Source organism: Oncorhynchus keta, chromosome 35, assembly GCF_023373465.1.
Source record: "Oncorhynchus keta strain PuntledgeMale-10-30-2019 chromosome 35, Oket_V2, whole genome shotgun sequence".
In the NCBI taxonomy this organism is placed as follows: domain Eukaryota; kingdom Metazoa; phylum Chordata; class Actinopteri; order Salmoniformes; family Salmonidae; genus Oncorhynchus; species Oncorhynchus keta.
In genome coordinates, this window is record NC_068455.1 from 63,032,960 (window position 1) to 63,057,227 (window position 24,268).

The following is a 24,268-nucleotide window of genomic DNA, read 5'->3' on the forward strand; positions in this document are numbered from 1 at the left end:
GAATAATGAACTGAAAACTCGAAAGAGTCACGATTCTACAAGCCTCTCGTTCACCATGGGAGGGGGCGTCTTTAAACTTACTCTTGAAAGTCGTAATAGTAGATCGTAATTTTGCTCTCTCGTTCACATCTCAAGGTGCAATTTCATAACTGAGTAGTGCATCATCAGCTCCTCTTGTCATGTTAGGCATTGCATATCTTAGATAGCTATTTTTAACTTGTCAGAAATGCCCTGATGAACTTGCCCATTTTTGTTTTATTTTTTAGCTATATTCATATATTACATGAATACACATTAGACATGGCACAATGTATAGAATTGCAAGAAAATTAGCTTTAAAACGGCAACATTTTATTTGCGTCCCATGACAAAATGTGAAGAATTGCAGGAAATAAGCTTTAAACCAGCAAAGTTCTGTCCACCAACAAGAGGAGTGTGAACAGTTTGTGTTATGAACAGTGATTGTGCCCATAGAAATAGACGTGGCGCGCGCAGAGGGGTGCGTGATGTTCCCGATGCTGGAAGGGGGCCCGAGTGAAAAAGTTTTGGAGCCCCTGCCATAAGGGGGCTTATGAAGCTGTAATTTGTGACTCTGACTTTTAAACGTGTGCTTTAAACAATGTACATTTGTTGATTTCTGGGCATACAATAAAGATGATTTATTGAATGATACGTTTGAAACGAGGTCTAGTTATGGCCGTCCCCGGACTAGATTGTGAACGACTCTTGGCGGAATGTATTGCGTGATTGCGGTGAGGGTGATAAGCACAATATCGTTCGCGAACTGCAGCCCCTCCAAAATATTCGTTCTCGAGTTCGGGTTTTTTGAGCAGGTGGCTCTGAGGCTGTGTATGTTTTGGTTATACAACGCTGTGTCCATCATATCGTTCAATAATACATTATTTATATTATTTCTTGCACCATGAGATCAATGATCAGTTCTAAACATGTATTTTTCTTTGCTATGCTCATGATCTATTTCTTTGCGCGGATATGACAGACAGTTGGCGGTTTGATCATGTCTCTGGAGCTTCTGTGCCGGAAGAGCGTGTAGCCAGCCTATGCTGTAAGGACTCATTGACGCCAGCACTAGCAAGGTAAACTAACGACAAAAATGAACAAATCACACAGAAAATGAATTTGACTCGCGAGTCGGTAAAAAGAATCGTTCAAAAAGAATGAACAATTCGCGAACTGCACTTCACTAAAGAAATGTAGACCGGTTGAATCAGTGAAGGAGGCCAGTAAACGGGACCGGTTGAAGTTTCACTTAAGAAACCACCGATTGTTGACATTTTCTGAAGTTATTCAATGGCATGCCACGTAGAGAAATTGGAACAATATATTAGATTCATGCTATATTTTTGCTCACTCTTGGTTGTCTAAACAACTTGTGTTGTCCTTCGCAAAGAAATTGCAGGAACCTTCCAGTGGCGTTCCACTGTGTCACTCGGAACTATTTCTTAACCGGACTATGGGAACACTTGTTATCCTCAAAGGTTCAGGAAGAAAAACGACGAAGGATATTACAGTTTAAATGATAGCGTACAATATAATTAGAGACGTGAAATATACAGCTCCGGGAGAAGTTTGAAGTATTCAAGTATGGAGTCGGGTCGACGGAAAGGTCTCAACGGGGTCCTGTCTTACTTGTCTCTGCTCTGTGTCATTCTGGACATCCAGTTGGACGGTAAGACAAGACAGACAAGGTAGTTAGCTTGTGTTTTGTGCTGTAAAAGTTCTGCCTGCATTGTGCCTAGAAAATACCGGTAACTAAAGTTTTCAGTAATTTCCTTAGCTACGACCGGTTGTAATAGGGTTCAGCATGATCAGGTGTGCCTCCCCCATTGCTTGCTACTAGATGTAGGCTAACTAGGCTACCCAAATCCTTTGGCTGTAACTTAGCTGCTTTTCCACTTGTCTTTTGAATATCCCCCTTCCCAACAAAACATACTCTGTTTCCTGCATTAAAGTCAGTTCCTATGCGGTTAGCTGAACTAGCTATATGTATTGCTTTGGGGCCTTCTTAGAGGCTCACGCACACAAAGTGTTGTTTCAGGTGTCTTGGGGGCAACTCATGTGGAGATTGAGCAGCACTTGGAGATGGGCCGTAAGCTGTTGGCCGCTGGTCAACTGGCGGAGGCTTTGTCCCACTACCACCATGCAGTGGGTAAGGTTACCAACCAGACACTCGTTATAATAACTCAAACATCCTTAGATCTCAGCCTGTAGCCTTTGTGTCTGTCTGTCTCTCCCTCTGTTAGTACCCTCTCTTAAAAATAAGTCAGGCTGCTGCAAAGCATAACACAGTCCTTCCAAAGGATGAATCGTTGTATTTCAACTTTGTCATGCATCCTTTCAGATCTCTCTTTCACTTAGATAAACACATCGACCATTTATAGCTACACACTTTCAGTCAATGTATGGCCATGTAATCAATGTAGCCACATGAAAATAGCTAGATCTAAAGTATGTGATCACCTACTGATGTAATGTATTCAACCCTATACCTCCCTTCAGAGGGAGACTCGAAGAACTACCTCACCTACTACAAGCGGGCAGCTGTGTTTCTGGCCATGGGGAAGTCCAAATCAGCCCTTCCAGATCTGACCAGAGCCATCCAGCTCAAACCAGACTTCCTGGCTGTAAGTGGACACAGACAGTCATCAACAATAAAATCATCTCTGTTGTCATGATAAATCACAGTTATGGACACAATGTTGTGATATTGTTATTAACTCTGTCTTTATCTATCTCTGCCTGTTTACCTGTATCTCTGTGTCCCATGTCACCCTCTCTGGCTCCCTCCCTCATTGTTTCTCTCTCCTCTTACTTTCAACATTCATCCCTCTCTCTCTCTCTCTCCCTCCAACTGCCTCCATGTTTCCAGGCCAGACTGCAGAGAGGGAAAATCCTCCTGAAGCAGGGCAACACCCAGGATGCTCGGGAGGACTTTGAGACTGTGGTAAGTCTAGATGCTTAGAAATAGAACAACTAAATTCAGCAACAAAAAGTCAATTTTTCAGAATGCTGTCTTTCAAAGATAAATTCGTAAATATCCAAAACTTTACAGTTCTTAATTGTAAAGGGTTTAAACACTGTTTCCCATGCTTGTTCAATGAACCATAACAGTTAATGAACATGCACCTGTGGAACTATCTTTAAGACACTAACAACTTATAGGCAATTAAGGTCACAGTTATGAAAACTTTGGACACTAAAGAGGCCTTTCTACTGACTCTGAATAACACCAAAAGAAAGATGCCCAGGGTCCCTCCTCATCTGCTTGAATGTGCCTTAAGGCACGCTGCAAGGAGGCATGAGGACTGCAGATGTGGCCAGGGCAATAAATTGCAATATCCATGCTGTGAGATGCCGCAGTTGACGTTTCTTATTTTGCTGAGTGTATAATGCTGCTACTACTACCATACTATTAATTATGTTTCTATATATCTCTATATATTTCAATCAAAATCTCACTGCTGTATTTTCCGAATGCTCATACCATCATATCGTTTCACTGTCTCATGTTTCACTTAAAAATAATCTTATTCATTGTCATTTTGTTACTGCAATTATGTGATGTGGGCGAAGTAAAGAGAATCTGAAGGATTAGATAAGACTTGATGTGTTGTGTGGGGATATGTATTTTTAGACCTGATATGATTGATCTTTTATAGCAATTATAAGCTTGTAATAAATATGTCACAGTTTCTTCAGAAACTTGATCATTCTATTTGATTTACTTCCTTCTCCTCCTCAGCTGCATCGCTCCCCTGACCAGGAGGAGGCACGGGACCAGTTGCTGAGGGCCAACAAGCTGGAGGAGCTGCGGGAGGAGGCCCACGCGGCCCACCACAGAGGAGACTACAGCACCACCATCACTGTGCTGGACCGCGTCGTAGAGGTAGGGGCTAGCTCCACCACAGGGCCTAGAAATTGGGCCTTGTCATGGAGGTAGGGGCTCCCTCTGTCACAGGGCCTAGTCTGAGGATGGAAAGAAATGCCTTTTCACCTAAACAATACCTTCATCATCAAACAGTGCTGTACTATACTTCTACAGTCTTTGTATCAAATCATAAAAAGGGAAAATTTACACCACTGACCTTACCTCTCTTTCTCCTCAGCTCTCCCCCTGGGACCCTGAGTCACGGGAGCTCCGAGCTGATTGCTACATCCGCCTGGGAGATCCCAGGAAGGCCATCCACGACCTGACTCCCACCACCCAGCTGAGGAATGACAACCGAGCTGCCTTCCTCAAGCTCAGCATCCTGCATTATAGCCTGGGAGAGCACCAGGAGTCACTAGGGTACGCTCACCATGAATTTATTAGTAATAGGGAGGTGTGATTTAAGCAAAGAATCAACCACGTTTATCAAGCAAATACATTTAAATGAAGAGGTTTTGGGCTTCAGAGCAACATTGGTTTGAGTTTTTGTATTTGTGGTCGGTTGTGGCACTTGAGGTTTGTCAGTTGGTAAAGAATACTCACTCTTTCAAAATTTATGAAAAATTTATGAAAAATGAAAAAGAATCTCAATCCGCTTTACATTATATGTAAATCTCTCTCTGTGCAGTCACGTCCGAGAGTGTCTGAAGCTGGACCAGGATGACAAAGACTGTTTATCCCACTACAAACAGGTGAAGAAGCTCAGCAAGCAGCTGGACTCTGCCGAGGAGCACATCGAGGAGGCGAGGTCAGTACCACTGTATGCAAGTTGAGCCTGCTCTGAAGGGGGGATATATTTTTTTTTTTATTTTTTTTTATAAGAAATATAGTCAAGATGTTGACAAGGTTTTAAATATTGATTTTTCTTTTCAATAATAATTGTCCTTCAAACTTTGCTTTCGTCAAAGATTCTTCAATTTGCAGCAATACAGCCTTGCAGACCTTTGGCATTCTAGTTGTCAATTTGTTGAGGTAATCTGAAGAGATTTCACCCCATGCTTCCTGAAGCACCTCCCACAAGTTGGATTGGCACTTCTTACGTACCATACAGTCAAGCTGCTCCCACAACAGCTCAATAGGGTTGAGATCCAGTAACTGTGCTGGCCACTCCATTCTAGACAGAATACTAGCTCACTGCTTCTTCCCTAAATAGTTCTTGCATAGTTTGGAGCTGTGCTTTGGGTCATTGTCCTGTTGTAGAAGGAAATTGGTACCAATTAAGCGCTGTCCACGGGGTATGGCATGGCGTTGCAAAATGGAGTGATGGCCTTCCTTCTTCAAGATCCCTTTTACCCTTTACAAATATCCCACTTTACCATCACCAAAGTACCCCCAGACCATCACATTGCCTCCACCATGCTTTACAGATGGCGTCAAGCACTCCTCCAGCATCTTACTTTTTTTTCTGCATCTCACTAATGTTCTTCTTTGTGATCCGAACACATTAAACTTAGATTTGTCTGTCCATAACACTTTTTTCCAACCTTCCTCTGTCCAGTGTCTGTTCTTTTGCCCATCTTAATCTTTTATTTGTATTGTCCAGTCTGAGATATGGCTTTTTCTTTGCAACTCTGCCTAGAAGGCCAGCATCCCAGAGTCACCTCTTCTCACTGGTGTTTTGCGGGTACTATTTAATGAAGCTGCCAGTTGATGACTTGTGAGGCGTCTGTTTCTCAAACTAGACACCCTAATGTACTTGTCCTCTTGCTCAGTTGTGCACAGGGGCCTCCCACTCCTCTTTCTATTCTGGTTAGGGCCAGTTTGAGCTGTTCTGTGAAGGGAGTAGTACACAGCGTTGTATGAGATCTTCAGTTTCTTGGCAATTTCTTGCATGCAATAGCCTTCATTTCTCAGAACAAGAATAGACTGACACGTTTTAGAAGAAAGGTCTGTTTCTGGCCATTTTGAGCCTGTAATCAAACCAACAAATGCTGACGCTCCAGATACTCAACTAGTCTAAAGAAGTGTTATTGCTTCTTTAATCAGAACAACAGTTTTCAGCTGTGCTAACATAATTGCAAAAGGGTTTTCTAATGATCAATTAGCCTTTTAAAATGATAAACTTGGATCAGCTAACACAACGTGCCATTGGAACACAGGAGTGATGGTTGCTGATAATGTGCCTCTGTACAGCTATGTAGATATTCCATAAAAAAATCAGTAGTTTCCAGCAACAATAGTCATTTACAACATGAACAATATCAACACTGTATATCTGATCAATTCTATGTTATTTTAATGGACAAAATGTTTTGCTTTCAAAAACAAGGATATTTTTAAGTGACTCCAAACCTTTCATCGGTAGTGTATATGTTTTTACTGAGGTACAGTTCATATAAGGAAATCAGTACATTAAATGAATGTATTAGTCCCTAATCTGTGGATTTCACATGACTGGGCAGGGGTGCAGCCACCAACTGGGGAGCCAGGCCCAGCCAATCAGAATGAGGTTTTTCCTCCTCAAAAGGGCTTTATTACAGACAGAAATACTCCTAAATTCTCTGCCAACAGCTCTGGTGGACATTCCTGCAGTCAGCATGCCAATTGTACACTTCCTCAACTTGAGACATCTGTGGCATTGTGTTGTGTGACAACTGCAGATTTTTAAATCACCTTTTATTGTCCCCAGCACAAAGTGCACCTGTGTAATTATCATGCTGTTTAATCAGCTTCTTGCCCGAAAATGTAAATAAGCTATTTACATGCAGAAGTGGCATATATTGTCTGCCTCTTGCCTACACATAGTGGAGGAATATTTTATTTATTTTTTATTTCACCTTTATTTAACCAGGTAGGCAAGTTGAGAACAAGTTCTCATTTACAATTGCGACCTGGCCAAGATAAAGCAAAGCAGTTCGACACATACAATGACACAGAGTTACACATGGAGTAAAACAAACATACAGTCAATAATACAGTATAAACAAGTCTATATACGATGTGAGCAAATGAGGTGAGAAGGGAGGTAAAGGCAAAAAAAAAAAAGTGGCAAAGTAAATACAATATAGCAAGTAAAACACTAGAATGGTAGATTTGCAGTGGAAGAATGTGCAAAGTAGAAATAAAAATAATGGGGTGCAAAGGAGCAAAATAAATACAGTAGGGAAAGAGGTGGTTGTTTGGGCTAAATTATAGGTGGGCTATGTGCAGTAATCTGTGAGCTGCTCTGACAGTTGGTGCTTAAAGCTAGTGAGGGAGATAAGTGTTTCTAGTTTGAGATTTTTGTAGTTCGTTCCAGTCATTGGCAGCAGAGAACTGGAAGGAGAGGCGGCCAAAGAAAGAATTGGTTTTGAATTGGAATTGGGGAATTGAATTGGGGGTGACCAGAGAGATATACCTGCTGGAGCGCGTGCTACAGGTGGGTGATGCTAGGGTGACCAGCGAGCTGAGATAAGGGGGGACTTTACCTAGCAGTAGATGACAAGGAGCCAGTGGGTTTGGCGACGAGTATGAAGCGAGGGCCAGCTAACGAGAGCGTACAGGTCGCAATGGTGGGTAGTATATGGGGCTTTGGTGACAAAACGGATTGCACTGTGATAGACTGCATCCAATTTGTTGAGTACGGTATTAGAGGCTATTTTGTAAATGACATCGCCGAAGTCAAGGATTGGTAGGATGGTCAGTTTTACAAGGGTATGTTTGGCAGCATGAGTGAAGGATGCTTTGTTACGAAATAGGAAGCCAATTCTAGATTTAACTTTGGATTGGAGATATTTGATGTGGGTCTGGAAGGAGAGTTTACAGTCTAACCAGACACCTAGGAATTTGTAGTTGTCCACGTATTCTAAGTCAGAGCCGTCCAGAGTAGTGATGTTGGACAGGCGGGCAGGTGCAGGCAGCGATCGGTTGAAGAGCATGCATTTAGTTTTACTTGTATTTAAGAGCAATTGGAGGCCACGGAAGGAGAGTTGTATGGCATTGACGCTTGCCTGGAGGGTTGTTAACAAAGTGTTCAAAGAAAGGCCAGAAGTATACAGAATGGTGTCGTTTGCGTAGAGGTGGATCAGAGACTCACCAGCAGCAAGAGCGACATTATTGATGTACACAGAGAAGAGAGTCGGTCCAAGAATTGAACCAGAATCAGAAAGATCAATACTGGAATTCTTTGTATTTTGTTCAGTAAAAAGAATCTGAGCAGGCTCTACTTGCCGACTTCCATAAATGTTTGGCCTTTCACTTAAACAATGGAGAGGAACCAGAAAAACCTGTTTTAGGCTCCTGGAATTCTTCGTAGTTTGGTTGTTTAAATGGGGCAACCTCAGAGCAGGCTCAACTTGTAGGATGACACGACTGCTCAGCCCCAGGCAATAGGTCAACCCTTAATGTCAATTCCTGCCTTCCTATGTGGTCTTAAATGGTAGTCCCTCCATGTGGGCTTATGTTTCACTTCCCATGCTTTGTGTTTTATAATTTCACTCCTTGTGTTCCTTTGACAGTTTTATATTTTAGGTTTTAGCACCAAACCTATTTGTATCCACTTTGGTTGATTTTAGTTCTGACTATTGTATGGTGGTTGTATTTTTGTCTTGTTGCTCTAAAATGTATATTATTAAATGTTTGTTCTCAGGTATCAGGAGGCCATAGCTAAGTATGAGTCAGTGATGAGAAGAGAGCCTAATGTCCCATACTACACCAACAAGGCCAATGAGAGAATCTGCTTCTGCCTGGTCAAGGTGGGTCCCATCACATACTGTAGAACGATTTAACCTATGGAGTGGACCGTTACCATGACCTCAGCCATAGTCATTTGATAGTAATAGCTTGGCCTTCTTCTACTAAAGTCAGAAATTCATTGGTAGTGTGTTCAAATTCTCATAATTTTACTACCTCTGACTTCACATAACTTTAAAAAAAAAAAGTATATTACTTAATGATTGAGTAATTACTAATGGACTGGGACCCAATAATAATGCTTAATATACGTTGTTCCATTTTTCTCCACCAGAACAAGATGACTGCTGAGGCAATAGACATCTGTTCTGAAGCCCACCAGAGAGACCCACGCAACATCAACATCCTCCGAGACAGAGCTGAGGCTTTCATCCTCAACCAGGACTACGAGAAAGGTATTTTCACTCAGTGGTGTAAAAAGTGCCCAATTTTTCATACTTGAGTAAAAGTAAAGATACCTTAAAAGAAAATGACTCAAGTACAAGTGAGTCACCCAGTAAAATACTACTTGAGTAAAAGTATTTGGTTTGAAATGTACTTAAGTATCAAAAGTAAAAGTATAAATCATTAAACATTTCTTATATTAAGCAAACCAGACGACACAATTGTATTGTTTATTTGCAGATAGCCAGGGGCACAGTTCAACACTCAGACATAATTTACAAACAGTATTTGTTTAGTGAGTCTGCAGTAGGGATGACCAGAGATGTTCTCTTGATGAGTGCATGAATTTAGAAAATGTTCCTGTCCTGCTAAGCATTCAAAATGTACCAAGTAGCTTTGGTTGTCAGGGAAAATTTAAGGAGTAAAAAGTACATTTATTTTCTTTAGGAATGTAGTGGAGTAAAAGTTGTCAAAAATATAAATAGTAAACTACAGACACCCTAAACTACTTAAGTAGTACTTTAAAGTATTTTTTACTTGAGTACTTTAAACCACAGATTTCTCCATGCTATTACCGTAATTTCCGGACTATACGCCGCTACTTTATTCCCACGCTTTGAACCTCGCGGTTTATACAATGACGCGGCTAATTTATGGATTTTTCCCGCTTTCACAAGATTCATGCCGCCAAAAAACTGAGCTCCGTCACATAATGTGACGTAAATCGAGCGCGCTCAAACTTCCCATCATTCTGATTACGGTAGTCATTTTGTCACCCTCATCATGGCAAAGACACGGAGAAATGCATATGATGCAGCTTTCAAGTTGAAGGCGATCGATCTGGCTGTTGGAAAAGGAAATAGAGCTGCTGCACGGGAGCTTGGCCTTAATGGGTCGATGATAAGATGTTGGAAACAGCAGCGTGAGGAACTGACTCAGTGCAAAAAGACTACAAAAGCTTAGAGGGAAGAAAAGCAGATGGCCCAAAGTATTTGCAGCCACTCGACATCAGTGTAAATCGTGCATTTAAGGTGGCGCTCCGTGTTCAATGGGAGGCTTGGATGACAAGTGGGGAGAAATCCTTCACAAAAACGGGCCGCATGCGAAGAGCAATTTATGGTCAAGTCTGCCAGTGGGTCCTGACAGAGTGGAGCATTGTCAAAAAATCCACTATCATCAATGGGTTTCGAAAGGCTGGACTGCTGCGTGTTGAAGAGGGCAGCATAAGCTCAGCGAGGAATTTGTCTCTGAATTAAAGTGACGAGAGCGACAATGAAAACGATCCAACATCGGATGAAGCAATTCTGAGGCTATTCAACTCCGACACCGAAGGAGATGACTTCAGTGTTTTCAGTGCACAGGAGGAGGAAGATAGTGACTTTCTTGGTAGGCTACTGTTTAATGCAATTTTTTAAAATTTTTGTTACAAGCCGTGTTTCGTTTAAAAGCTGTGTAAAGTTCATTTGTTTCAATGTACCGGTAGGCACCTGCGGCTTATTTATGTACAAAATATATATTTTTTAATAATTCAGTGGGTGCGGCTTATATTCAGGTGCTCTTAATAGTCCAGAAATTACGGTACTGTAGCAGAGAGAATGATGGCATGGAATGATAACACTTTATTTTGCTTTGTTTTTCACTCCCTCAAGTACTCACTGCCTTTGTTTACTTGTGGGCTTTTTGTAGCTCAGGGGAACACAAACTTGCCATGTAACCCAGTGTTTGTAGCCAATAGCCAGTCTAAAGCCTGAACTAACACTTTTTCCCCTCTTACTAGCTTTGACTTTGCTGATATCTACTTTATTGAGAAAGAATGTACTTACTATGACTGATTTATGGTTCTCAGCTAGCTATCTTAAGATGAATGCACTAAACTGTAAGTTGCTCTGGATAAGTGTCTGCTAAATGACGAACATGTAAAATATGTAAATGTCCTGATTTACTGCAGTCAAATCCCAGTGGGATCGTAGTGCCAGCTTTGTCAAGTATCCATTTTGACCTTTTTCTGTCTCTGCCTTTCTTTACCTCTCCCTCCCTACATCTCTAGCGGTGGAAGACTACCAGGAAGCGAGGGAGTTTGACATGGAGAACAATGAGATCAGGGAAGGTCTGGAGCGAGCCCAAAAACTGCTCAAGCTCTCCCGGAAGAGAGACTATTACAAGATCTTGGGTGTCAATAGGTATGACTGACCTAGAGAAGGGAGCTCTGTTTTAAATATTTCTTAAACACATAATTCCTTCCTTCCTTGACCTAATCTACTGTCTATGTGTGATCTTTAAGCAATTGGACAATTGAGAAGTTCATGATGTTTAAATCATTTTCACCAACCTCCGTGATAACCTCAGGGAAATTGGCATGCATTTGCTCCTTGTATTCAAACAGTCATTTACCTTAGCTTATGTTATTTTTCTCCAGGAGTGCCAACAAACAGGAAATCATCAAGGCGTACAGGAAGCTGGCCCAACAGTGGCATCCTGACAACTTCAGAGAGGAGGCAAAGAAGAAGGAGGCGGAGAAAAGGTTCATCGACATCGCCTCTGCTAAAGAGGTGCTCACCGACCCAGGTACTGTACTTTACTGTATGTGCACCTGATAGTGTTCGTCAAGCTTGTAGATAAGAGGACTATTAACCCTTCCCATATTGGAAAATGTATACCTGGTATGATTGTATTTAGGAAGCTGTAACCTATTTGCAGTATGATGACATCCTGTTTTCAGGAATCAACATTTCTGTTGAAACCTAGGTGGAAACAAGATTAACTTGTTGCTTATTCCCACATCTCTCCATCCCCTGTAGAAAAGCGTCAGAAATTTGACTCGGGCGAGGACCCCCTGGACCCAGAGAGCCAGCAGGGTGGAGGAGGGGGTCAGGGTGGCCAAGGACGGCCCTTCCACTTCGAGTCAGGCGGCAACTACCACTTCAAGTTCAACCACTAGTGAGGACGAGAAACATGCGGGGGCTGACGGAACCGGAAAGGTCCTACGATTGGGGGATTTAAGGCATATGAAAACCCGTGGAGTAATTTATGGATGTACCCAGGTGTCGGGTTTGGGGGATTGTGGGATATGTAATGAGACTACGGGGACGTGAATGACTGTCAAAGGCAGTGGACTACTACTGTCCCTCGAGGGTTAAACTTTCTACCACAGATTCTACATGGATGAAACTGGGTGACAATGTGTCGGCAAGTTGACTCTGAGAAGTATTTTATTAGGAACCCCAATTAGGCGCTTCCAAGGCAATGTCTACTCTTCCTGGGGTCGAAACAGGAAACAAAAAAACAAATAATATACAATACATAAAAATGTCTGTCTCCAAAGTCGGCGTTGTGAGGTATTTTTTTAAATCTGGTTTTAAGGCTGGCTGATAATCTTACCTGTGGTGGCAGAGTTCCATGTAGTCATGGCTCTAATTTAATACTGTGCATTTCCCAGCCTCATTTCTTGACCTGGGGACTATGAAGAGTCCTCTGGCTGCATGTCTTGAGTGGTACTGAATTGTGTACCAACTGCTTGAACGGACAGTTCAGTACCTTTTTAACCCATCATCACCTCACACAAAGACCAATAGTGACGCAGTCAATCAATCCTCAACTTTGACCCAAAAGAGATTGACATGCATACCACTGATATTCACCCTCCGCGTACATCTAAGTGCAATATGAGCTGCTCTGTTCTGGAGCAATTGCAATTTTCCACTCGAGTGGTCGACGATGCGAGAATGAAGACTGGTATAGGTGTGCTGTTCAGTCCTCCCAACTAGGCCCAGGCTGTAGATGACATCAGTGCATCCCTCCTCCAGTATCCATGTCCTTTTTCTTTGGGATGTCTGTCTGCTGCTTTTGCTTTGTTTGCAGTTTTTTTTTCTTTTTCGCCTCATTCTTCCTCTAAGGGCTCGTTTTGGTAACAACGTAGCTCTTTTGGTTTTTGCTCTGCTACAATAACCTGGGTGTCGGACTCCTTATCCATTTATTTATAATGCTAAGACGAGCTCAAGTCGGATAAAATCAGATTCAGACTGACATCCAAGCTACTCAGACAGATTATATTCAGAAAAGTACAACATTCAGAGTTTTCAGAATGTTTTATAAGAGATTGATGTCGTTCTCTTCACCACACAAACTATGTATCTGTTTTTTAATATTTCTTATATTTCTATCTGCAAAGCTCTGAACGTTGTTCTCCACTAAATTGGCTTTCACTCCTTCCTGGTTGCGTACCCAATCACCATAGAAAATTATAGAGGCCTCTAGTGGCCAAAGGGCAGTTTTGGCATGGGCAGTGCCATTGAGGGCTTCCACCATTTTAATGTAGTCAATTGGGAGGGACTTCCAACTTCATTGGCTGATGACCAACCAGGATCAGCCAATCGTGAAGAAAATTGACTATATAAAAATTGAGCTTGCTATAATGGCACAGATATAAAGATGAGTCCTTTCTCAATGCCAATCACACGACTCCTTCCTAGTTGTGTACCCAATCAAAAGGGTGAGCATGAAGCTTCTCTGTCTACTTCCTGAAAGAGCCTGCGTTGTTGCATTCTCTCTCCTTTTTACATTGATTTCAAAGCATGTCTGAATGAAAACTTGCACTTTTTGTATTTTGTCTATTTTCTTTTTAATAACCACTCCTGATGTTACTGAAAATGTGTTCCACGGTTCAAAGCAACTGAAGGGACTGACTGCAACAACGAACAAACTATTGAGTCATTTTAATGTGTCAAACAAATGATAGACTACAACCTGTATGGACTGTCAGTATCGTCCCATCAACTATTAACATGCATTGAATTCTAAGGATACAGTATAGCTGTAACTGAAAGCTTTGAATGTCACTGACTGCTAAACTATAGTGCCTTCAGAAAGTATTCATACCCCTTGACTTTCACCACATGTTGTGTTACAGCCTGAATTTAAAATGGATTTGCACAGATGGTATTTATGACGACTTCACATAATAACCCATAATGTCAAAGTGGAATTAGGTTTTCATAAATTAACAAATGAATGAAAAATTAACAAAAATTAAAAGCTGAAATGTCTTCAGTCAATAAGTATTCAACCACTTTTTGTTATGGCAAGCCTAAATAAGTTCAGGAGTAAAAATGTGTTTCACAAGTTGCATGGAATGTTATGTGTTTAATATACTTTTTGAATGAGTACCTCATCTCTGTACCCCCACACAGGTAATGATCTGTAAGGTCCCTCAGTCGAGCAGTGAATTTCAAACATCGATTCAACCACAAAGACCGTGGAGGTTTTCTAATTCCTCGTAGGGAAGGGCACCTATTGATTGATGGGAGATATATATATATATTTTAGAGCAGACATTAAATATCCCTTTTGAGCATGGTGAAGTTATTAATTATACTTTAGGTGGTATATCAACTCACCCAGTCACTACAAAGATACAGGCGTGCTTTCTTACTCCGTTGCAGGAGAGGAAGGAAACCGCTCAGGGATTTCACCATGGGGTCAATGGTGACTTTGAAGCAGTTAGAGTTTAATGGCAGTGATAGAAAACGGAGAATGGATCAACAACACTGTAGTTACTCCACAATAGTAACCTAATTGACAGTGAAAAGAAAGCCTGTACAGAATAAAAAATATTCTAAAACACGCATCCTGTTTGTATCAAGGCACTTAAGTAATACTGCAAGAAATGTGGCAAAGCAATTCCCTCTTTGTCCTGAATATAAAAGTCTTATGTTTGGGGGAAAATGCAATACAACACATTCCTGAGTACCACTTGCCATATTTTCAAGCATAGTGGTGGCTGAATCATGTTATGGGTATGCTTGTAATCGTTAAGGACTGGTGAGTTTATCAGGTTGAAAAAGAAACAATGGAGCGAAGCACAGGCAAAATCCTAGAAGAAAACCTGGTTCAGTCTGTGTTCCACCGGAAACTGGGAGATTAATTCACCTTTCGGCAGGACAATAATCTAGAATACAAAGCCAAATCTACACCGAAGTTGCTTACCAAGAAGTTTTGACTTAAATATACTTAAATATATGGCAAGACCTGAAACTGGTTGTCTAGCAATGACCAACAATCAATTTAACCAAGCTAGAATAATACAGGTGTGTAAGCTCTTAGAGACTTACCCAGAAAGACTCACAGCTGTAATCGCTGCCAATGGTGTTTCTACAAAGTATTGACTCGGACATGTGAATATGTATGTAAATTGGATATTTCTGTGTTTCATTTTCAAAAAATGTGCTTTCACTTGGTGGAAGAGGTGGTGAGACTTTAATCCATTTTGAATTCAGACTGTAACAACAAAATATGGAATAAGTCAAGGGATCTGAATACTTTCTGAGGGCACTGTATGTCATCATTTTAATGTGATACCCTTGTGTTAAATTAAATGCCTGGGATGGGTTATTTTCTGGGGTTTGTTTTTTACGGATAGTTTTTACATTGCCAAACACAATCGACTGAAATGTTCAAAAACTGTATTAAAATATGTGAACAAACCCTGTTTTTATGTGGATGGTGTGATCTTATTTTGAAGAAAGTTTTAAAATTGTACATTACTGATAGCGAACCATCTCTAGCTCTTGTTTGAGTTGTCTTTTTATTGTTGTGCAAATATGAGAATCCTCTTCCAGCAATCTGTGGCAGGTGGTGGGTCTGTCTAGTTCCATGAAAATGAATGTTTATGTGGACTTTAATTATTTGTTTGACACACCTACAATTTAGTTTCCTACTACCCTGTAATCACAACCAATAACTAGATGTTAACTTTACAAGTAAAGTTGTGGGGCTTGGTAAAGCACTTTTAAAAGTAGTTTGTGGTCGTGGAAGAAGTTTAAAAAGTGTTACTTTAATGATATTATTCGAAAGTGATCATTTCAAATGCCAACCCTAGCCAGTAGTAGTGGTCAGTAGTTAAGTAGGTGTGTGGGTCTGTAGTTGTGGTTTAGCAGTTGTGGTTGTGGTCAGTAGTTTTAAGTAGGTGTGTGGTTCAGAAGTTGTGGTCAGGAGTTGTGGTCTAGCTGTGGTCATTAGTTGAGTGGGTTAGTAGTTGTGTAGTTGTGGTCAGTAGTTTTGGTAAGTAGGTGTGTGCTTTTGGTCAGTAGATGTGTGCTTGTTTTCAGTGGTTATGGTCTGTAGTTATGTTGTGGTCAGTAGCAGCTGTGTGGTTGTGGTCAGGGTCAGTAATTTTGTTAAGCAGGTGTGTGGTTCAGTAGTAGTGGACAGTAGTTCTGTGGTTGTGGTCTGGAGTCGTGGTCCCATTGTTTGGTTGTGTTCAGTCGTTTTGGTGAGTAGGTGTGTGGTTGTGGTCAGTAGTTTTGATGTAAGTTGTGGTTCAGTAGTTGTGTGATTGGTCAGTAGTTTTCAGTAGCTATGGTCTGTATTTGTGTTGTGGTCAGTAGTTGCATGCTTGTGGTCAGTAGTTGTTTTCAGTAGTTGTGGTCAGTAGTTGTGTGGTGTGTCAGTAGTGCTATGGTTAGTAATTGTGGTAGTTGTGTGGTCAGTATTTGTGGTGTTATGGTCAGTAGTTATGGTCTCTAGTTGTGCTGTTCAGGTCAGTAATTGGTTGTAGTCAGTAGTTATGGTCTCTAGTTGTGTTGTGGTAGGTAGATGTGTGCTTGTGGTCAGTAGTTCTGGTCTGTAGTTCTGGTGTTGTGGTCAGTAGTTGTGTGGTGCAATAGTGTGGTTTTGGTAAGTAGGTATGTGGTTCAGTAGTTGGGGTCAGTAGTTTTGTGGTCAGTAGTGTGGTTTTGGTAAGTAGGTATGTGGTGCAGTAGTTGGGGTCAGTAGTTTTGTGGTCAGTAGTAGTGGTTTAGTAGTTGTGGTCAGTAGCTGTGTGGTTGTGGTCAGTAGTTTTGGTAAGTAGGTGTGTGGTTCAGTAATTGTATGGTTATGGTCAGTAGTGTTGTGGTCAGTAGCAGCTGTGTGGTTGTGGTCAGTAGTTTTAGTAAGTAGGTGTGTGGTTCAGTAGTTCTGGTCAGTAGCAGCTGTGTGGTTGTGGTCAGTAGTCATGTGGTTGTCATCTGGAGTTGTGGTCTCATTGTGTGGTTGTGGTCAGTAATTCTGTGGTAAGTAGTTGGTTGGTTGTGGTCAGTTGTGGTCAGTAGTTTTGTTAAGCAGGTGTGTGGCTAAGTAGTAGTGGTCAGTAGTTGTGGTCAGGAGTTGGTTGGATGTGGTCAGTAGTTGTGTGGTTGTGGTCTGGAGTTGTGGTCTCTGTGTGGTTGTGATCAGTAGTTGTGTAGTAAGTAGATGGTTGGTTGTGGTCAGTTTTGTTGTTGTGGTCAGTAGCTTTGTTAAGCAGGTGTGTGGTTCAATAGTTGTGGTTGTGGACAGATGTTAGTTGGATGTGGTCAGTAGTTGTGTGGTTGTGGTCTGGAGTTTTGATCTCATTGTGTGGTTGTGGTCAGTAGTTGTGTTCAGTAGTGGTGTGGTTCAGTAGATGTGTGCTTGTGGCCAGTAGTTGTGTGGTTCAGTGGTTGTGGTCTGGAGTTTTGGTCTAGTGTTGTGGCTAGGAGTTATGGTCTCATTGTTTGGCTGGGTGGTAAGTAGTTGGTTGGTTGTGGTCAGTAATTTTGGTCAGAGTTTTGTGGTTATGGTCAGTAGTTTTTCTTAAGCAGGTGTGTGGTTCGGTGGTTGTGGTCAGTAGTTATGTGGTTGTGGTCAGTAGTCATGTGGTTAGTAGTTGTGTTCAGTAGTTTTGGTGAGTAGGTGTGTGGTTGTGTTCATTAGTTTTGTGGTAAATTGTGGTTCTGTAGTTGTTTTCAGTAGTTATGGGCTGTAGTTGTGTTGTTGTGGCCAGTAGTTGTATGGTCAGTAATTGTTTTCAGTAGTTGTGGTCAGTAGTTGAGTGGTGTGTCAGTAGTGTTGTGATTGGTAATTGTGATCAGTAGTTGTGTGGTTGTGGTAGTAGTGTGGTTCAGTAGTTGTGTTGTCAGTAGTTGTGGTGTTATGGTCAGTAGTCTTGGCCATAAGTTGTCAGTAGTTGTGTTGTTGCGGCCAGTAGTTGTGTGGTCAGTAGTTGTGTGGTTGTGGTCAGTAGTTTTGTGGTTCAGTAGTTGTGTGGTTGTGGTCAGTAGTTGTTCTCAGTCGTTGAGTGGTGTGTCAGTAGTGTTGTGCTTAGTAATTGTGATCAGTAGTTGTGTGGTTGTGGTCAGTAGTTGTTCTCAGTCGTTGAGTGGTGTGTCAGTAGTGTTGTGCTTAGTAATTGTGATCAGTAGTTGTGTGGTTGTGGTAGTAGTACGGTTTAGTAGTTGTGTGGTCAGTAGTTGTGGTGTTATGGTCAGTAGTCTTGGTCAGTAGTTGTGTGGTTGTGGTCAGTAGTTTTGTGGTAAGTTGTGGTTCAGTAGTTATGGTCTGTAGTTGTTATTGTGGCCAGTAGTTGTATGGTCAGTAGTTGTGTGGTTGTGGTCAGTAGTTGTTTTCAGTAATTGTGGTCAGTAGTTGTGTGGTGTGTCAGTTGTGCTTAGTAATTGTGGTCAGTAGTTGTGTGGTTGTGGTAGTAGTGTTAGTCAGTAGTTGTGTTGTCAGTAGTTGTGGTGTTATGGTCAGTAGTCTTGGTCAGAAGTTGTCAGAAGTTGTGTTGTTGCGGCCAGTAGTTGTGTGGTCAATAGTTTTGTTGTTCAGTTGTTGCATGGTTGTGATCAGTAGTTGTGTGTTGTGCTTAGTAATTGTGGTTCAGTAGTTGTGGTGATATGGTCAGTAGTCTTGGTCTGAAGTTGTTAGTGTGGTTGTGGTCAGGAGTTGTGGTCAGTAGTTATGGTCTCTAGTTGTGTTGTTCAGGTTAGTAGTTGGTTGTGGTCAGTAGTTATGGTCTTTAGTTGTGTTTTGGTCAGTAGTTTTGTGTCTGTGGTCAGTAGTTATGGTCAGTTGTTGTCTATAGTTCTGCTGTTGTGGTCTGTAGTTCTGGTATTGTGGTCTGTAGTTGTGTTGTGGTCAGAGGTTGTGGTCAGTAGTTGTGTGGTTAGTAATTGTGGTCAGTAGTTGTGTGGTTGTGGTCAGTAGTTTTGGTAAGTAGGTAGGTGGTTCAGTAGTAGTGGTCAGTAGTTCTGTGGTTATGGTCAGGAGTTGTTACTAGTTGTGTTCAGTAGTTGGTTGGATGTGGTTCAGTAGTTGTGTGGTTGTGGTCAGTAGTTCTGGTCATTAGTTGTGTGGTTAAGTAGTTGAATGTTCAGTAGTTGTGGTCAGTAGTGTTCAGTAGTTTTGGTGGGTAGGTGTGTGGTTCTTTTCGGGAGTTTTGGTCAGTCTGTGTGCTTGTGGTCAGTAGTTATGGTCTGTAGTTATGTTGTTGTCAGTAGTTGTGTTTTTGTGGTCAGTAGTTTTGTGGTTCAGTAGTTGTTTTCAGTAGTTGTGGTCAGTTGTGATCAGTAGTTGTGTGGTGTTTCAGTAGTGTTGTGGTCATGAGTTGTCGTTATGGTCTCTGGGTTGTGGTCAGTAATTGTGGTCAGGAGTGGTGTTCAGTAGTTGTGGTCAGGAGTGGTGTTCAGTAGTTGTGGTCAGTAGCTATGGTCAGTAGTTATAGTCTGTAGTTGTGGTCAATAGTTGTGTTGTTGTGGTCAGTAGTTGTGCGGTGCAATAGGTGTGTTGTAAATAGGTGTGTGGCTGTGGTCAGTAGTTGTGTGCACTTTTAGGAAAAAAGGTTCTGGAAAGAATCAAAAAGCGTAATCTGCTTGCTTCATATATGGCACCCCTTAATTCTATATAGACCCGAAATTGGTTCCCTATAGAGCACTATATAGCACCAATTTTGGTTCAATGAAGAAGAACCAAATGGGTTCTGATCAAAGAACCCTACAACCATTTTTGGTTCTATCCAGAACCTTTTTTTCTAAGATTCTGGTGGTGGTCAGTCTAAACTACAGTTATTGCATGTGAAAACTGAATGAAGTGCGATGAGAAGTTATCGGGTGAAAAAAAAGTGAGTGAACAGAGACAGCTTCGCTCTATCCAATTAGCGCAACAGGATCAACGTACCAATTGAGTTATTTGGAGCACTGAGCACAATTCTGAGAATGAAGCTAGTGAGCATTACACATCTTCTCTATCATTCCAGGTTAGTTCAGACCGGAGAATTATTCAAAATATTAGTGCTAAGCTGTTTGGTCCGAAACAGATTCTGAATCATGGGAATTTATTATGAAGACATTGTCAACCTCCGAGGCACGTGTTGCTCAAGCCAGTGATAAACATGCTAACAAACGTTTGTGCTTTGAAACTAATATAAATGCTGCACTCTGACCCACAATTTATTTAATAGATTCATGATAATGTTAGACAAAGCAAGGAGAGAACTTCAAAATGTGATTTAGTTGTTGAAATTTACTGCTTGTTAGTAAGTAATGAATCTGCTAGCTTCTGACATGAATAATTGCAAGCAGTTCATGTGTTACTAAAACAGATCACTCTATTAATTTGAAGAAGCTATTCCTAATCCGTTTTCAGATTTTAAAAACAGTGAAGTAGAGGAAGATTTCCCACTAACTTTTTGTCTAAATTGTTGGCAAATATTCAAAGTAGCAGATTTGTGTCAAAAGTTGTTGCATTTAAAGGGAATGGAATGTTGGAAGTGATGTCACGATGGGGAGATTGTTGAAAAAAGTCCCACTCTCGTGAATGTAGATACAAAGTTGAATATTTTAAAAGATATCAAAAGTTGAATAGGAGCAACTCAACACGTTTGAAGTTTCAATAGCATTTGTGTAAGAGGAGTTGCGCGCTAAAGAATAATAAAAATGAAGATGTAAGTGGGGCATTTGCTTCGCAAACCCCACAAGGCCAAAAATGTATACAACAAATACACATTACCAGGAAATAATGGCAAACTTTTGCAATCATGCAACTCTCGTACTGGGGCCTCCCGAGTGGCCTAAGTGGTCTCATGCCCTGCATCACAGTGCTAGCTGTGCCACTAGAGATCCTGGTTTGTCCAGGCTCTGTTGCAGCTGTGACCGGGAGACCCATGGGGCAGCACACAATTGGCCCAGCGTCATCAGGGCTAGGGGAGGGATTGGCTGGCAGAGATGTTCTTTTCCCATCGCACACTAGCGACTCCTGTGGCGGGCTGGGCGCAATGCACACTGACATGGTCGCCAGGTGTACCATCCGAAACACATTGGTGTGGCTGGCTTCCGGGTTAAGCGGGCATTGTGTCAAAAAGCAGTGTGGCTTGGCTGGGTTGTGTTTCGGAGGACGCACGGCTCTCGGCCTTCGCCTCTCCTGAATCCGTACGGGAGTTGCAGCGATGAGACAAGACTAACTACCAATTGGATACCACGAAAAAGGGGTAATAAAAAATAAAAAATCCCTCATACTGAATATCTTTTCCTAGTAACACGTGCACTTTAACACTTTAACTGATGGCCTCAACTGGTGTGACCTGGAAAGACGTGTCCCGAAACAAGTGAGATGGAGGACGTTTGTTAACGGCCTATGCTGCTAATAGGAGACAAGGGTTTAATCAAATCAAACTTTATTTTCCACATTCACAAGTGGAGACTTTACTGTGAAATGCTTACAAGCCCTTAACCAACAGTGCAGTTCAAGAAGAAGAAAATATTTACCAAGTAGGCTAAAATAAAAAGTAACACAAGAATAATGATGCTATATACAGGGGTCACCGGTACTGAGTCAGTGTGCAGGGGTACAGGCTAGTTGAGGTGTTTAAGTCAAGTAAGTCATGAACTTTAGCTAGTCATGCTCTGGACCATCTGTAACTGCTGCACTACCAGTATATAAGGACAGTCTGCATCATTCTTCATTAACAGATCAGACAGGTTTAGATACTGGAATGTATTGGAAAACATGTATCCATATTCCACACAATTAAACAGCGGTTCCATACAAACACATATACTGTACAGCCTGGCTCAGTCCACGCCCCTCCTTGAATAAACATCTGTTGTACTCAGTATATTAACTTAATACACACACACTGTAATGTCACTGAGAATGCCTGGTTAGACCTCACACACACCATGGCTGCCTGCTAAACCAAATACACTGGTAGCAGAGATCAGCTGCATCTGGAATTATCCTTTGATTGAATTCTCAATTTCAAGTCTGTAACTGTAACGTCTTCTAGGCTGCTGAGACATAGACCTGGCTAGCCAGGATGTTAGTTCGTCTCCTCCAGCTTTGGGCGAGCTGATCTTGTTCCTCAGTGGCTGGACCCGAACCCCTGTGTGCCGACCAGGCTGTCTGATTCCACCTCGATAGAGACCACGTGGTGGCCGGGAATCATGGCTAACCCCAGCACTCTGGGCTCACCCTGGGAGAAGGAGTCTGATGCAGATGCAAGTAAGACACACACAAAATACATTTTAAAAATGAACATGTATACAGTGTATTAACGGCAATGTTACTCTGTTACAAAGCAGAATATGGATATGGTGTTCACTCCGGTCCCAGAGAGCTATAAGGTTTTTACAGCAAATAAACTAAGCAATACATTTGCTAGCTGAATCAGGTTTGTTAGTGCTGGATTTGGACAAAACCCTGCACCCACTGCTCTGCAGGAACAGGGGTGAGTAAGCAGTGAGCTTACTAGAGTATGTGGGCTTAGCCTAATAAGTACTGTCGTTACCTGAGGATTTGAGGAACTCCTGAGCGGACCCCAGGATGACGTTGCAGTCTCTGTCTGTGCACAGGAACAGTCCCACCAGTGTTCGTCCGTCTGTCATTCTGATTCTCATGTTTTTGTTCAGCAGGCTCTCCAGCTTCTGACGTGCTCTGGAGGAGTAAGATGACAGTTCGCCCCACCCCTAGAAATAGGGAGAAATTAGATGATATGACTATACTTGTAACGGAGGCATAATGGTGATATTGGGTGCATCTCAACCGTCTAAAGTGGCTTGCTCTCTTTGTAGCCTATACTTGTTCAACTTCCCCTTGGCAAGGTTGACAAGGAGACACGACTTTCAAACACTTTATTTACCTAGCTCTGGTCCATGTGCTTACAGCGGATGTGCAAGCAGATCGTAGTGAGTATGCGCTTGGACCAGAGCTAGTTTGAAGGTAAGCAAAATGCTCAACATGTATTTATTTGTATTTTGAAGAGATGACAGCTTGTACATACAGAGAAGTTTATCGGCACTATAGCAACATCTTTACTTTGGTAACGAAAGTATATTGAAGTCAGTCACGAGACAAAATCTGAGAAATCCTCGATGAAGGAAATGGAACGACGTTAACGTTAGCCCTTGATCATGACTCTCAGTTCCATTACATATAAGGCATCTTCCGTATGGGGAAGCTTTGTTACGAGCCCCAACACTCAGTCTGAACATTAACACGCATAGCTTGCGGTACGATTTTGGAAGCATAAGGACTATCTTTCATATCAGCAACAAAAAAATACATTCATACACACCTTTTATAGGGTTCCTACACGGCCATACATCCATGTTACAGAAGGTGTTTACGGAAGACAGAAGGACCATCAGTGTTAATTAGCTATATAGCATGTTCTGAACACCCGTGTTTAATGGAAGAAGGCTGCCAGAAACGTATTGTCACTGAAAAATGCTGTTGCCTGCAACTTTGATAAAGCCGGTTAAAACAGTGTACAGCACAGGATGTTGGCGGCACTTTAATTGGGGAGGACAGGCTCGGTAATGGTAATGGCTGGAGCGTATTAGTGGAATAGCATCAACTACATCAAACACAGTTTTCATGTGTTTGATGCCATTCCATCTGCTCCGTTACGGACATTTTTATGAGCCCCCCCCTCAGCAACATCCTGTGTTGTACAGTAATAGTACATTTTGCCTTTGTGAAATTATTTTGATGTGATATGAAAGTAAAGGGCTTTATGTTTCTAGAACCGTATCGCAAATTAGAATCGATTTACGTTTAGATTAAGTATTTGGCTGTCAGAGCAAGTCTATCTTTGGAAGAAAAAAAACACAAGGTCCTTAAGGAGTAATGTTAAACGGTCGGCTCCTTAAGAGTATATCTTGGGCTACTTTAGCTTAGCTAGCTAGTGGATCCAACTTGCCCACGAAATGTATGGATCAGCTATGCACGCTCTCCTTTCAGTTTGGCAAAGCGAATATTATGTATTAGAAGTGTGTCAAATACGACATTATTAAATATATATCACCCCTACATGAGTTGATGGACCATTTTCTTCAATCATTGTTGCCATTCCACCCTTTCTTGATCGTATTTTTCTTGACGGATTATTTCACTGTTGTACAGCCGGAAATTCGTTAGGGAATACGATGCATTGTGGGTATTGTAGTATACAATGTAGGTAGGTAAAGCCAGAGGTTTGGTAAAACTTTGCAC

The 24,268-nt window shown here is 41.7% G+C and overlaps 2 protein-coding genes across 3 annotated transcripts; one reads left to right on the plus strand and one right to left on the minus strand.

Moving 5' to 3' along the window:
• The first annotated feature begins 822 nt into the window (after positions 1 to 822).
• LOC118368792 (dnaJ homolog subfamily C member 3-like) lies at positions 823 to 15,488 on the plus strand. Of its 2 annotated transcripts, none has more exons than XM_035753208.2 (12): positions 823 to 1,709; positions 2,049 to 2,170; positions 2,521 to 2,645; positions 2,891 to 2,965; positions 3,764 to 3,907; positions 4,128 to 4,309; positions 4,578 to 4,697; positions 8,517 to 8,622; positions 8,895 to 9,015; positions 11,052 to 11,184; positions 11,421 to 11,569; positions 11,803 to 15,488. In XM_035753208.2, exons 1-12 carry the CDS (start codon positions 1,606 to 1,608, stop codon positions 11,940 to 11,942), a joined length of 1,521 nt encoding a protein of 506 aa, XP_035609101.1. In that variant the 5' UTR covers positions 823 to 1,605; the 3' UTR covers positions 11,943 to 15,488. The 2 variants fall into 2 exon arrangements, with proteins under 2 accessions (XP_035609101.1, XP_035609102.1); XM_035753209.2 differs by having other exon boundaries at positions 829 to 1,690; positions 2,060 to 2,170.
• A 5,944-nt stretch (positions 15,489 to 21,432) lies between these two features.
• Positions 21,433 to 24,231, minus strand: LOC118368795 (N-alpha-acetyltransferase 38, NatC auxiliary subunit-like). Its single transcript, XM_035753211.2, has 3 exons — positions 24,087 to 24,231; positions 22,563 to 22,740; positions 21,433 to 22,261 (listed from the first exon to the last, which is right to left on the minus strand). The coding sequence occupies exons 1-3, from the start codon at positions 24,123 to 24,125 to the stop codon at positions 22,137 to 22,139; spliced, it is 342 nt and encodes a 113-aa protein (XP_035609104.1). The 5' UTR covers positions 24,126 to 24,231; the 3' UTR covers positions 21,433 to 22,136.
• Between the last annotated feature and the right edge of the window lie 37 nt (positions 24,232 to 24,268).

What these genes read in the sequence shown, in the direction of transcription:
- LOC118368792 (XM_035753208.2), top strand. Translation starts at nt 1,606, where the DNA reads ATGGAGTCGGGTCGACGGAAAGGTCTCAACGGGGTCCTGTCTTACTTG. An exon ending in GAGCACCAGGAGTCACTAGG is followed by an intron (nt 4,310 to 4,577) that starts GTACGCTCACCA and finishes CTCTCTGTGCAG; the next exon opens with TCACGTCCGAGAGTGTCTGA. An exon ending in AGAGGTGCTCACCGACCCAG is followed by an intron (nt 11,570 to 11,802) that starts GTACTGTACTTT and finishes CATCCCCTGTAG; the next exon opens with AAAAGCGTCAGAAATTTGAC.
- LOC118368795 (XM_035753211.2), bottom strand. Translation starts at nt 24,125, where the DNA reads ATGGCAACAATGATTGAAGAAAATGGTCCATCAACTCAT. An exon ending in AAAATGGTCCATCAACTCAT is followed by an intron (nt 22,741 to 24,086) that starts GTAGGGGTGATA and finishes CCCTATTTCTAG; the next exon opens with GGGTGGGGCGAACTGTCATC. An exon ending in GGAGTTCCTCAAATCCTCAG is followed by an intron (nt 22,262 to 22,562) that starts GTAACGACAGTA and finishes CATCTGCATCAG; the next exon opens with ACTCCTTCTCCCAGGGTGAG.